This window comes from Nicotiana sylvestris, chromosome 9 (assembly GCF_000393655.2).
Source record: "Nicotiana sylvestris chromosome 9, ASM39365v2, whole genome shotgun sequence".
In the NCBI taxonomy this organism is placed as follows: domain Eukaryota; kingdom Viridiplantae; phylum Streptophyta; class Magnoliopsida; order Solanales; family Solanaceae; genus Nicotiana; species Nicotiana sylvestris.
In genome coordinates this window covers 170,023,790-170,037,631 of record NC_091065.1, presented here as the reverse complement: position 1 = coordinate 170,037,631, position 13,842 = coordinate 170,023,790, and the positions used below count along the sequence as shown (strand labels likewise).

The following is a 13,842-nucleotide window of genomic DNA, read 5'->3' as shown; positions in this document are numbered from 1 at the left end:
CGCCTACAACAAGATATGAGAAATGGGATCAGGTTGCACGCCTGCAACAAGATGTGAACCGAAAGTGAAATTTGCCTTTGTTTTCCTTATCCTTATTACAAGTTAAATTTTTGTTTCCTTATAATTCTCTTGAGATTCTGTTTTATTTGTTATTCCCCGAAGCATGTTTCCCCTTCCCAGCTTTAATTGTTGTTCTAGTTCATTTTTCCGCTATATATATATCACTGCACAGGTTTATTTGGAGTCTGGTCCTAGCCTCATCACTACCTCATCGTGGTTAGGCCAGACACTTACCAGCACATGGGGTCGGTTGTGCTGATACTATCTGCACTCTGTGCAGATACCAGAGCAGTACTTGGTCAGCAACAGTAGCTCGGGAGCCAGCCTTCAGTCCACCGAGATCCCGAGGTAGTCCTGCAGGCGTCCGCAGCTCTTCTATCTATTTAGATGTTCTGTTTTATTTTGTATCCGAAACAGACTATATTTCTTTTGTTTTAGACACTTGTATGTAGCATTCTTAGACAGTCTGTGAATGTTGTGACACCAGTTTCTGGGTAGAGGCACATGTGGAGTTTCTTATTATTTTGGTTCATTTTATCTAAGCCTTCCGCTTAATCTCATATTCCGCTGTTATTTAAATGTTTATCGCTCGTTAATGTATGTTATAAAAAGGATTAAAACCAAAGAGTTAAGACTTTCTAATTTAGTGGCTAGCCTAGCTTCTACGAGTAGGCGCCATCACGATTCACGAGGGTGGGAAATCCGGGTCGTGACTATGAGCCATCAAAGACCCACAAGTTTTACACTTAGCCTTATTTTGTTCTCTTAGTTGAGTAAAAAAGTGCCAAACAAGAGATGTTTTGGGCCGTTTAGAAGGTTGTCTATTAAAAGTAGAGGTTACTACAAGAGGGTCAGGCTGGGCATTAGTTGGGTTATTAACAGGACTAGTAGGTGTATCATCTAAATCCGACTGCGTTTCATCTAAATCATCATTTTCCTCTACATTTTCAAAGATAGTTTGATTAGGATAAAGAGCATTCATAACTTCTTCATTTAATTGTTGACCTGGTGCAACATCATGGCAAAATTGACTATCGAAAAATTGAAAACAAGGGTTATCACTATCAAGAATAACAGGTGGAGGAGGACGAGTAACAGGTCTGGGTCGGGGAGCCGGGGGAAGAGTAGTAGCTTGGCGACTAGATTCACCAATTTTAGATTTTCCCTTACCACCAAATATTTTTTTAAAGAAAAGTTCATATTAATTATAATTATACTAAATAAAACAAACAAAACTATAATATTAAAACTTAAGAGTTGGAACGAGTTTACCGAATTGGCGAACAACTTCTTGAAAATTGAATATCATTGAAGACTTGAATACTTCAATTCACCAACTTCATAATTTTTCACGAAATTGCAATAATAAAGTAAGCAATTATAGAATAAAATTAGAGAGAGATTGATGAATTTGTGAGTAAAATTGAAAGAATGAGGGGGTATTTATAGTTGAGAATAGGAAAAAAGTGTAATTATAAAAAGTTTGGGGTTAAAATAAAGTTTAGGGGCCAAATGACTATTTTTTAAACTTCCCAACGACTGAAATTAAGGGCCAACGGCTACTTTTTAAATTTCTAGCCGTTGGTCTTTTTTAAAAAAAAAAAATTAAAAAATTACCGTTGGGCCCGTTAGGTCCGGTTGAACCGTCCCGGGCCCGCCTGTCGGTCTCTGGCTAAACGGTCCCGGGCTCGCAGTCTATTTGTATAGGACCGACCCACAGTGGGCCTCAAAGACCGTTTGAGACCGGCCCGTTTGAACCGGATCGTTTGACCCATTAGGCCCGTGGTCTCGAGGGCCCGGGGCGGTCCCGGGCTGGGCCCAACCCACAATACAGCCCTAGTTTTGATGTTCATGGTTGTATAACAACTGATGTAATCTACTTTTTCTTTAGCTATAGTGTTAGGTTTATTCTGTTATATTATCTCCATTATTTGTTTTTAATTTGCAAATAATTCATGCCTATTACTGTCATCATATGTAACCTTTTCCAGCACATCCAGTCCAAGATGCCTTCTGGACACAAGTTAGCTGTAAGAAGTGTGATTCCGAAAGTAACTTTGGTTAGCCAGTTCAGGCCACTACATCACATAACAGAGTGATTCACTTGGAGCAAATTCCAAGGGTTCAAGAAATCATCTAATTCAAGATAACTAACATATTCCTCTTTTTCATGAATTGCAGCCGCAGAATTTAAATTTGATGAGTTCACGCAATTTATGATCTCGTTTAGAGACGGCAGCCTGTGGCTTAATTCAGCAATCTGAGCTCTGAGAATCAAGTTCTCTGCTTCCACGTTCATTTGAAACTGTGTCAACACATATAGTATATTTATTACAATTTGGTTGTTTTCTTCCCTAAGTTGATTCACTTGAGTTGTTAGATCATCAGAATGCTTTTGCTTTTTCATCCTTGACCATTTTGTTGATTCCCTGTTTGATATCATTCTTTTGTGTTTCCTTTGGTCCATTATCGCATATCTTCTTGGCTTGGCCCTAAAGTATTTCCACCAAAAGAAGTCATACCTTTATAGAATTGAACTCTTTTAATGGGTCTCATGCGATACCAATCTGAAGTTGTCGGGTTGGTAGATTTTTTATATCGGGTGGTTAAATTACCTTTAATGGTTCCTACAAAACGCGGAGCTGGGTTGGTTGGGCTAATGAATTATGGATATTGGATGTTTAGAGCACCTCTATTGGCCCTACAATATGGGTCAAACCTGGGCCGAACCTGAATTAGTTGAGTTTAAACTACCTTTAATAGACCCTACATGGTGTACATCTGAATTAGTCGGACAAATTGGTGGGGATACCGAATTTGTTAAAAAAAGAAAGATAGTGTTGTAATAACTCGATAAAAATATCAATAGTATACTAATAGCTAAATTATGATATAGGGGTTGAAATTTAATGGAGTTAAAAGGTTATTTTTTCAGGGGAATACGTAGAACCAGTAAAGGAAGACGACAGAGAAAGATTGAACTAAATGGGTACCACGACGAAGGGTTGAATTGATGGTAAAACCAGAAAGAATGACTTCACTGATTACTCGAGATATGGATACCAAACATCAAGAACTAAAGTAAAACATGTAGACGTCAAGAGTAAAAGGCATGAGCAATGTCTTAATAAAGTCTCAAGATTTAGAAGAGGAAATAAAGAGGAAATGAGAGAGGGGAATATTATAGGAACAGAGTTTTAGAACACCAAAGTTTAGGAGAGGAAGGAGAAATGGAAGAGGTTTGTGATAGCATTGGAGAACCATTATATAGGATTGTAAGTGCCCCTTGAAGGAAATTAAAAAGTAGGACGAGTCTGCCAATCAAATATAAATTTCCAAAAAAGACTAAAATAAAAAATGTAGTATCTTTGAAAAGGGGGACTTCTATTGGGTCTTTTCTTTTTGCTAAGGTAGGTAAGAAAAGGAGAAGTCAAAAATGGACAAACGTGCTTGCGCAGGACTTGTTTTACTATTTGGAAGGGCTCCAGCTATACAGTGAAATCTATATATGAATTATAAAGTTTATAGTATGTTTAACTTTATTTAATTGCGGTTCTTTTGTTGTATAGCTAAAAATACGTGATTTATTTTAATGCTAGTTGGTAAGCGATAGATGCTAAGTGTGAGTCAGGAAAATAAGATAAGAGCTAGAGGACAGTATGTTATGCAAACCGAATAGCCGTGAATCGGGGTCTCGAGCTGGCCTACGCTGGGCCTTGAGGTCGAGCTAAAGTGTCAGACTGGCGATGGTCGATGAAGAACTAACAGTTCTAAGGACCTTGATGATGGCTCTTTATGATCAATGATGAGTAATAAATGAAGAACAATCAATAAAACACAATAAATGTAAGCAATAAAATCAAAGGAGCGACAGTAGAATATGTTTAAGTTAAAGAGCAGAGAATGTTCTTGTTCTTGTATTGAATATCATGCCTGCAAGAAATAACAAAGGTTCCCTTTATATAGGAGGGGGAATCCCAACATGATACATGTATAATTATTACAAAGAAACATAGCTGGTACAACTATTTAATGGTTCGGTACGGACTTGTACTATTCTTGTAGGCGTTGTCAGCTTTGACCACGTGCCTTGGGAATTTCCCGCTTGTCCATGATAGCCACCGATTTGCGCTGCCCCGAGATCAAGCATAGGGAGCCCTCGGGGTCGAACCTCAAGCCTTTTGGAGACGGGCTATGAAATGTCGTAATGATCATAAGATACGGTCTTGAATTCTTTCCTCTTCGATACTTCCATCATGACTTCAGTTACGCTATATCAAGCGATTGATGTGACAAAAGGGTGTCTAAAGGTCGCGTCCATACAGCCCTTGAAAAGCCATTGAATTGATTACAGTGGTTGGCTATCTTTCGGCCTGCTCCAACGTACAAGATTGACCTCTATAAATACTTCTTCCTTCGCCCCTTATTTTCCACTGTATCATCAAGCCTTCAAAAGAGTTCTTCTTACTTCTCTCTTGTGTTCTTTCTCTGATAACAATTTCTTCTCCCCTCTAAAACCTTTTAACAAGGATGGCGAAGACTTCCACCTCTGTCCCTCAGGAAGACGTGCCTTCCTCTTCTTCACGCTCGTCTACGGGCAAGGCAATAGTACCCCCTCATCTTGAGGAATGCATCCCAGGACCCTATGAAACGACCTCCGATCTCATGGTCGACAAGCCTTCTTCGAAGCCGGGATGATGTGAACCCATGTCCCGATATATTAGTTTAGTAGTAGACGCCGAGAAGGTGAAGACTGACTGCCGCTGGGGGGACGCGGTGCTGGTGGAGATTCATTCTCGGGGAGAGGACATAACGACATACAAAGCCGGTTTCCTTAGTGTGTATACCTATCCATTTACTCTTGGCCCCGTGGAGCCATCCTCGCCTTCAATAGACCCCGTAATCCTCGACTTCTGCGAACGATATCAAGTGACTCTCAGTCAAATTCATCCGTCATTTTGGCGTATTGTTTACATGATCAGATATTTTGCAAACATGATTAAGGGGATGCCCTTCACCCTCGACCACTTGATCAGAATGTACAGTCCCCGACTCTTCCGTTGGACCTGATTAAGCTCCAATGTCGGGCCTTGAAAGCCTTTTTTGCTTGCACTGAAGAGGTTAGGGGCATATGGTGGATGAGCCGTTTTGTCCGAGTTAGGACCTCAGACCTGATTCCAGTGGAGAAGATGCCGTTACCTGAAAGGTGGAATATGAAACGTAAGTGGATACACTAATTAAGTATTTTTTTCCTTTTGGATCAATTTCCCCATGAACTGATTTCTTCTGTTAATGCAGCTGCCGCGACGTACCCTGGTGCGGTTAAGGTTCTCTCGGGCTGGGTTAGCTGGCTAGATTCGACTTGCCCATATGTTGAGCGCATGCGGCGCGACCTGTCTAGGGTGTGATGGGAGGCCAAGAACCACAGTGAGCCCTCACTTCTGTTGTAATTTAATCTCTTAGAAGAACTATCTCTGATTGCGCCTTCATTCCTTGTGTTTACATTTTATATTTGCGCAAGTCTGGGAGAGGCCTCCTTGATGAGAGAAGCACCACCTGGGGAAGCGGATACCCCGAAACCTGACAAAGAGAAGAAAAAACGAAGGAAATCATCGACTGAGCCTTCGAAATCCAAGAAGGCCAAAATGGAAGAACCTAAGGCTGATTCAACAGCCTTAACTCCAGAAGTATCGAGGAGTCCCTAAGCTGAAGACGAGGAGAAAGATGACTCCTCAGTAGCACCTGAGGGAGGAGAAAACCTGACCGTCCCACATATTGCTGAGCCGGTGGCTTTTAAATCGGAACTTGATACTGTTGTTGTCCAACCTCGGGCTGAAGAGGCCTTCGAGGGTATATTAAGCAATGTCCCCAGCCAGTTGACGGCCAAAATATTCCTCGAGCTAAGGTGCATTTGGTGGGCGGTCCGGAGGAGCCTAGCTCTGAAGCTCTCTAGAAATAAGAGACGGCCCGATTGGTCCAGTCGGGATTATTGAAGTGATTGATTCCCCTCCGGGACCGAATTTACCTCCGAGGGAGATGTAGGATGCCTAAAATAAAGAATCTTCCAATGTGGGGGCGCCCGTCGGAGATAAAGATGCGTTTGAAAGGCTTTTTGATGTGCCCGAGGAAAACCATGAGCTCAACGCCTTGCTTATTTTTAGTGAGATCGATAAGTTCTGTGAGCAGGTAATTTTTTGTAAATTCTGCTCGGCGCCCTGATCTTCGTCTTTCTAACTTTGTTTCTTTCATGATTCCAGACCAAGGTGTTTTATCCGGTGGTCCAAACGACCCCATCTTAACAACATAACTTCCCCACAACCTCCTCTTTACGGATCTGGTATCAGTTTCCCTCGAATCAGACTACAACATCTCAAATCTTCAATCGAAGTTTGGTCTAAAAACCTAATTTTCTCCGATGACTTCCAAATTAACACCATAGCTTCCCCCGTCCATCCTCGTCATGAACTTGTTAGTAGCATAGTTCGAATCTTCCTGGAACTGCTCGAATCTTCATTTGAAGATTCGAGTAAAACCTGACCCTACCCCAACCAACCTCAAACTCACACCAGTTATCCACCTGACATCCCTCGTACCTAAAACACTATCGGTTGGGTTCAAATATGTCTAGAAGTGTTCGAATTTTAGATCGAAGAATCAGGAACCCTAAAAAATCCAAATTGTGGAATTTGCCCAAATTTAATGAGGGATTGAGGTCTAAGAGACTTTAATCGAGGTATTCTCAATTGAGAATACTTCGAATAAAGTCTGTTCAGCCTCAAAAGGTCTGAATCCAAGTTGAGCCTGTGTCCGTATAATTTTGAAGATTCAGAGGTATTTTTCCTACTTCTCTTTTGTATCTTACGTGTGTATTGTTGCCTATTTCAGTAATCTGGGTAATTTTCCTATCTTTTTATTTGATTCTGTCTCATGCCCGTTTATTTGATCGAATTATAGCATTGTCTCTGTTTGTTGTGATTTTTTACAGTATGTGTAATCAACTCGATTAAAGTCGTCGATTAGTTATTTTATAAATTCTTGTTTCTGTTAATGCTGATTGAAACAACTTGTTTATCTGTTTTGGATAGTTTATTATTATTTTGTTGTAGGTAATCAGTTAATTTGTTCTTGTTTGATAAGTCAGTTAAGTTCGTCAATTGTTGTTATGTATGTCGATCTCTAGGAAGTTAGTTTCAGGGCATTGTCAATATGCTGACAATGTTCCTGCATTGATGTTGATTTCTGATTCAAGTTTCCATTTCAGCTTCAATGATTCTGATGAATTCTGTGTTGTGTTAGTTTTAATTTAAATTCAGTTCAATAGATCAGTTAGAATTCAGCCTTCAGTTTTGGTCTTCAGTCATCAACTGATAGTTTTGAAATAATAGATGTTCAATAATAGGTTACAAAAAGTTTGAATTAAGGGCAGTAATAACAGTAGGATTATAGGGGTATTCTGGGAATGAAACAATAAGAACAGTATGTTAGTATTAGTGTGTTATAGTGGAATGTTAATGGCTTTAATTTAATGGGATAATGGAAAACAAAAGGTAATGGAGGGGGCTGAAATTAAGGGAAAAAGGTATCCTTAGTGGTTTGATCAATAGAAAATCAGACTTAGTGTCATTTGAGTGGAAAATTTCTGATTTTTAAAAAAAAAAAGAAAAGGGGTCCGGACAGTAGGCTGCTAAGAGCAAACTTGTATAAAGAGGAGATAGAAGGGACCAGACAGAGAGAACAAAAAAAAAGATAGAGAGAGAGAGATATACATACCAAAGAAAGGATCTAAAAGAGAGCTGAAATCAGTAGTGAGGACAGAACACATAGAGAATACAGAGAGAACCAGATAGAGAGGAGAAATAACAAGGAAGGAAATAAAGAAATCTGCATCTGAAACTGGAAAAAATAGACATAGAGAGAAACAGAAAAATAGAAAAAAAGGGAGGAGAATCAGTTAGAGGGAAACAAATCTGAAACAGATAGAGAAGAAAGAAAGAAAATCTGAAACATTGTTCCCTTGAATCTGTCCGGGTTTGTTTTGTTGATATTGTTTGGTTTAAATCTGCAATTTCCTAAAATTCCTGCCACTGTGCGTCTGGGCTTCACAGGTCTTGTTGTTTGTTGCTCAAATCTGTTGAAACATTGGTATATTCTGCTGTTTTGTTGCTGCTACTACTGCTGAACTTTACATCTTTTACCCTCATTTCCAGGTACATATCTATAAACTCATGTCATGAAAAGCTTCAACATTGCAAGAAAAATGATGTTTGGAATTACAATTATGTCTTCTACTCATTAAATTTATTAGTTTAAGTTTCAGTTTTGTTTTAGTTGGTTAATATAGTATTATACTTGATATGATAAACTATTAGCCAATTGACCTTGTGAAGTAGTAATTTCTACGATAATCTTATTTATTTTGAAGTTTAGTGATGACATTTATTGTTTGAATTGTCGAGATAGGGAACATGGCAGAAAGTTGGCCATTAGTTAAATCTTGTGATATTGTTAGCTAAGTATAGAATAGTATCGAAATATCAAGAAACTACATTACTAGCCTATTTTGTCAAATATCCGATTTTGTTGTTGATTGAATGATGTTAGTTGTATTTTGTTCGTATATGGAATAATAACGGTTATGTGTATAACCATACTGGAAAGGTGAATTGATATAATCCGTTACATTTACGATGTTGGAATATCATGAATGGTTCATATGTACAACTACGTTACATGTAATGTCATCTTATTAAATCGATTTGTAGATTAGTTTTTTTATAACAAATAGCCCAATTACTTTAAGAATGCGATCAATTCATTTCTTTAAAAATAGTATAAAAAATAATGTCAATAATTTTTACAAAGTGTAGAGTTAATGTTTGCAAATAGCTCGCATAGGCTGAGAATAAGAATTGGTTTGATTATATCTATCCCAAACTCAATCATCGTAAGCAAAATTAACCAAATAATTATAACTTTGGACTAAAAAAGTAGATGAGAAGGAGGTGGGATTTATAAATACTAAAATGCAACATTTAAGTCAAAGACATACAAAAAATAGAGTTCGCCCTGAATATAACAATGAAAATTCTTCGAAAACTATTAGTTCGTTTATCAAATCAATTCTTTTCCTAATTTTGCACGCAATTCGCTTTTTGGGTATACGAATATTGTTTTCACGATAGAAATGGTAGTTTTAGTTACACGTTGTTTTTTTTCTTCATATCATTAATTCTTAAAAATTTGAATAGTTTTGAGGTATATAATTCATACGCGTAAAATAAAACTTGCGGTCAACACATAATAAATTTTGAATTCTTTTCAAGAAATTTGAAGACGTCCAAATCAGCGATTTCCCATGACTTTCATATTTAAAAATAGATGGATGTAATAAACAATTTGTAGAGAATTTTATGTTACCATCAAGAATATTTTGTGAAATTAGGGATACGTTCGCGTGGCCTAATTACATTTTTTAAGGTAGTTCGGATTATGCGTTCGCGCAACTTTGAGCCAAAATTTTAACAAAAAAAGATTCGTCGGAGGATATTAAATTAATTTCGTATAACCCGAGATTTGCAGTTCACTATCCAATCATATAAGAGTGATGAATGTTCTTAATTTTATTTTAAGCACAATTTCGAACATCAAATTTTTTTTTATAAAAAAATATAAAAATATTATCAATCTTTTTGTGTACACGTATGCGTGACACGATTCTCTACATTTATAAAAGGTATATAATACGAATATACGTACGCGTGATTCGTTTCTATAATTGTAAACAATCTAAACAAAAGCGGTAATAAAATCGGGCAACAAGAAAAAAATGTATTTAGTAAATCAAGATAATTAAGCCAAATATAAAAATGGTTAAGCAACCATGCTAGAACCACGAAATTCGGGAATGCCTAACACCTTCTCCCGGATTAACAGAATTCCTTACTCGGATTTCTGGTTCGCAGAATGACAAACAGAGTCATGTTCTCCTCGATTCGGGATTAAAACCGGTGACATGGGACACCTTAAAATTCCCAGGTGGCAACTCTGAAATAAATAAACAAATCCCGTTTCGACTGTCCTTTAATTGAAGAAAATGTATTAGATATATAATATATATACTATTTCAAATTTAAAACAAAATAAATTGCAAAGAAATATGAAGGGAATGTCTTATAATTTTTATTATTACGACATTAACAAGAAATGACAATATCTTTCTTAGTCTTCCCCCCCCCCAATGAAATGAGCACAACAAGGTACTCATACCACCATTAAAAGGAAAAAAAACTGAGGAAGATGTGCCAAAATACAAGTTATATATTAGTCTATGTATTATCTCTAACAAATCTCATAAATCCTTCAAGGTCCGGAGGAATTTCCGTTAGTGGTGGTGGAAAGAAGCTTGTTCATCACCACTTCCGGATGAAGCAACATCCTACGCAAGTTCCGCTAGCATTTCTTCATAACCTTTGTCTATCTCCGGTTGTGATTCTGCAAGTCCAAAATTTCTTCTTTCCGAACGGATCCAATCTCTGAAGAGTACTGATTTTTCCAAGATCTCCCTTATAGACGCTCTATGATCACCGATTTGAAGTCTCGCTTGACTGAAAGCGCTCTCCGATGCCACTATTGAAGCTTGAACACTTAAAATATCTCGAGCCATCCTTGAAAGAACCAGATAGTGTTTTTGTTTGTCCATCCACCATTCCAAAACATCGAAGGAGCCGTCCGGATTCTCTGATTCAAGTCCTTGCGATAAATAAACTTGAACCTCATTTAGTTGTGAACGATCACCAATATTATCACCTTGAGAACCCCTGAACTCCGTACAAGAACTAAGGGCTTTTAGGCCCACAGTTCTTTTAGATGATTGCGAACTAGACGAAATAGGAGTTGGAACATTTGGTCTAGCATGATCTAACGCAAGTTGATAAGCATTATAAGCTGTTTGAGAATTTATTTTAATTGAGGTTTTTGCATCTCCAAGTGAAACAGCTAAACTTTCATACATGTAATTCCATCTAGTCGGACAAGGTTTAGGAACCTTTCTTTCTCTAAGGACAAATTCATCACATTTTTTGAAATAGTCTTTAAGTCTACTTCTACAGTTTGAATAAAAAAAGCCAATTAAGAGCCATTTTAACCTTTTCAATTTCTACATTTAAAGCTTTCATACCATCATCGGCGATTAAATGGTAAATATGGCAAATACATCTAAAATGAAAGATATTACTAAATGCAGGATTCAGTGTAGTTATAAGCAAGCCTATAGCGTTAGTGTTACTTGAAGCATTATCCATTGAAACCGACATAATTTTATCTCTAATGCAAAAATATCTGCAGATATCTGCAATTGTGTTAACAATAAACTTACCTGTGTGGCGTGAATTAATTATTCTATAAGCAATAATGCACTTTTGCATTATTCAGTCCTCATCTATCTAATGACTTGTAACAGTTAGATAATCACAGTCATTACCACTTCTACCAATATCAGTAGTAATAGCAATGCGACAATCTATATGAGTAAATAAATAGCGCAAATATTATTCATATTCATGTTTATATTTATAAATATCTCTCTTTACGGTTGCGCGATGCCATCCTTTATAAGTAGGATTAAAAACTCTTCTAATATAATGCACAAAATGAGGTTTAGAAGGAAAACTATATGGTAAACACATAACAATAACTTATTTTGCCAATTCTTCACGATCTTTATTTGGATCATAATATAAAATGCCACCGGTAACAGTGTTAATTCCCGGTTGAACTAGATTTGACCATGTACTAGGGTTAACCGTACTATCTACACTTGTCCCCTCTTGCTCAGCTTTCATTTGTAAATATCTAGTTTTATCTTTAGGGTGTGTCTTTATGTGTCTAGTCAAACTACCCGTACCACTACGGTCTCCAGTAAATTTATGTGGTCATCACTTGTTTTTAAACTAAATTTTGTGTTTCCGAGGCCTTGAAAACCTCATTTAGAGTCGCCTCGATTTGCTTGTGTAGTTCAGGCACGTAGCCGGAAAGCTTAAATATGAAATTCTATGAAAAATGATAAAATTTGGTTATAAAATGAGTTAATTTAACTTCGGTCAACGTTTTAGGTAAAGGGACGGAACCATGATTTGACGGTCCCGGAGGGTTCATAGGAAAATATGGGACTTGGAAGTATGCCCGGAATCGAATTCCGAGGTCCCAAGACCGGGAAATGAATTTTTAAAGAAAATTGTTTACTGAAATTGTTTAAGGAAATTTGAAATTAAAATCGATTAGAACATATTGGTATCAGGCCCGTATTTTGGTTCCGGTGCCCAGTACAGGACTTATATATGATTTAAGACATTTATAAAAAATTTGGCGAAAAACAGACGTCGTTTGACATGATTCACACCTAAATTGCTAAAGTTGATGTTTTATGAAGTTTGAGAAAATTTCTTTGATTTTGAGATTTAATTCATTGTTATTGAGGTTATTTTAGTGATTGGATCGCACAGATAAGTTCGTATGATGTTGTTGAGTTAGTACGAGTGCTTGGTTAGGAGCCCCGAGGGCTCGGCCGTGTTTCGCATTAGTTTCGGGAAGTTTTGAACTTAAGAAAAGTTGCAAAAATAGTTGTTCAGATGCACTGATATGTTCTTCTTCGCGTTCGCGGGATGGCCCTCGCGAACGCGATGTGTAAATTATGCTGAAGGAAAATCCTACTATGTGAACGCATAGCTCAGGTCGCGAACGCGAGGCAGTGGGGGGTTATCCCTTCGCGAATGCGGTTTTGGCCACGCGACCACGAAGGCTGAGTGGGCCTGGGCAGGGGGTGGGGAAATTACCCTACTCGAACGCGATCCACTGGACGCAAACGCGAGGTCTCGAGGGGTTAAAGCTCCGCAAACGCGAGTCCGTTCACGCAAACGCGAAGGTTTACCCAGCCTTACCCATCGCGAACACGAGGGGTCTGTCGCGAACGCGAAGAGTGTTTTCACCCATTGACTTTAACAGACCAAAAACAGAACACTTTCGGGATTTCATAAATATTTCATAAACTTCTTCTTCTCCAAAGCTCTTAGGTGATTTTTGAAGCATTTCTTCACCATAATCTCTTGGGTACGTAATCTTTAACTTGTTTTCTTCCATTTTCCTCAACACCCACTAGATTTCTAGGCCTAAAACATGAGATTAAGGGTAGAAAATTAGGGGTTTGGATAGAATTAGGGCTTTTTGATTAATTGCGATTTAGACCTTGTTTTGGGGTTGGATTTGATAACAAATTATATATTCGGGCTCTTGAGTGAATGGGTAATCGGGTTTTGGTTCGGACCTCATATTTTGACCAAGCGCGCCCGGGGTCGATTTTTTGGATTTTTGGGAAGAATGATTAGAAAGCTATAGTTAGGCATTGGATTCGAATTGTTTAGCATTTATTGATGTTATTAAGTTGATTATGTATAGATTCAATTGGGTTGGAGCCAAATTTGAAAGGAAAAGCGGTGTTTGAGGATTGAGTTGGCCGTGAAAGTTTGAGGTAAGTGTCCGGTCTAACCTTAATTTGAGGGATTAGGAGTTGTGTCCTATTTGCTAATTGCTTCTTGTTGAGTACGACATGTAGCCATGGTGACGGGTATCTATACGTTGGTGTCGAGCATAATCGTGAGTCTTAAATTGATAGTTGTTAAACGTTACTACGGATGCTTTAATTGATGACTCTTGATATTGAGAAAAGATTTAGTTTATTCTCGTAGATTTTATTTATGAATGAGTATTGGTATTAATTGAGCTGAGTAG

General features: G+C 37.8%; 1 protein-coding gene across 1 annotated transcript; it reads right to left on the bottom strand.

The window, feature by feature from the left end:
* Nucleotides 1–2,143: 2,143 nt before the first annotated feature.
* On the bottom strand, nucleotides 2,144–2,527 carry LOC138878581 (bZIP transcription factor 11-like). The gene has a single exon (XM_070158273.1). The coding sequence runs from the start codon at nucleotides 2,525–2,527 to the stop codon at nucleotides 2,144–2,146; it is 384 nt and encodes a 127-aa protein (XP_070014374.1).
* Nucleotides 2,528–13,842: the final 11,315 nt, after the last annotated feature.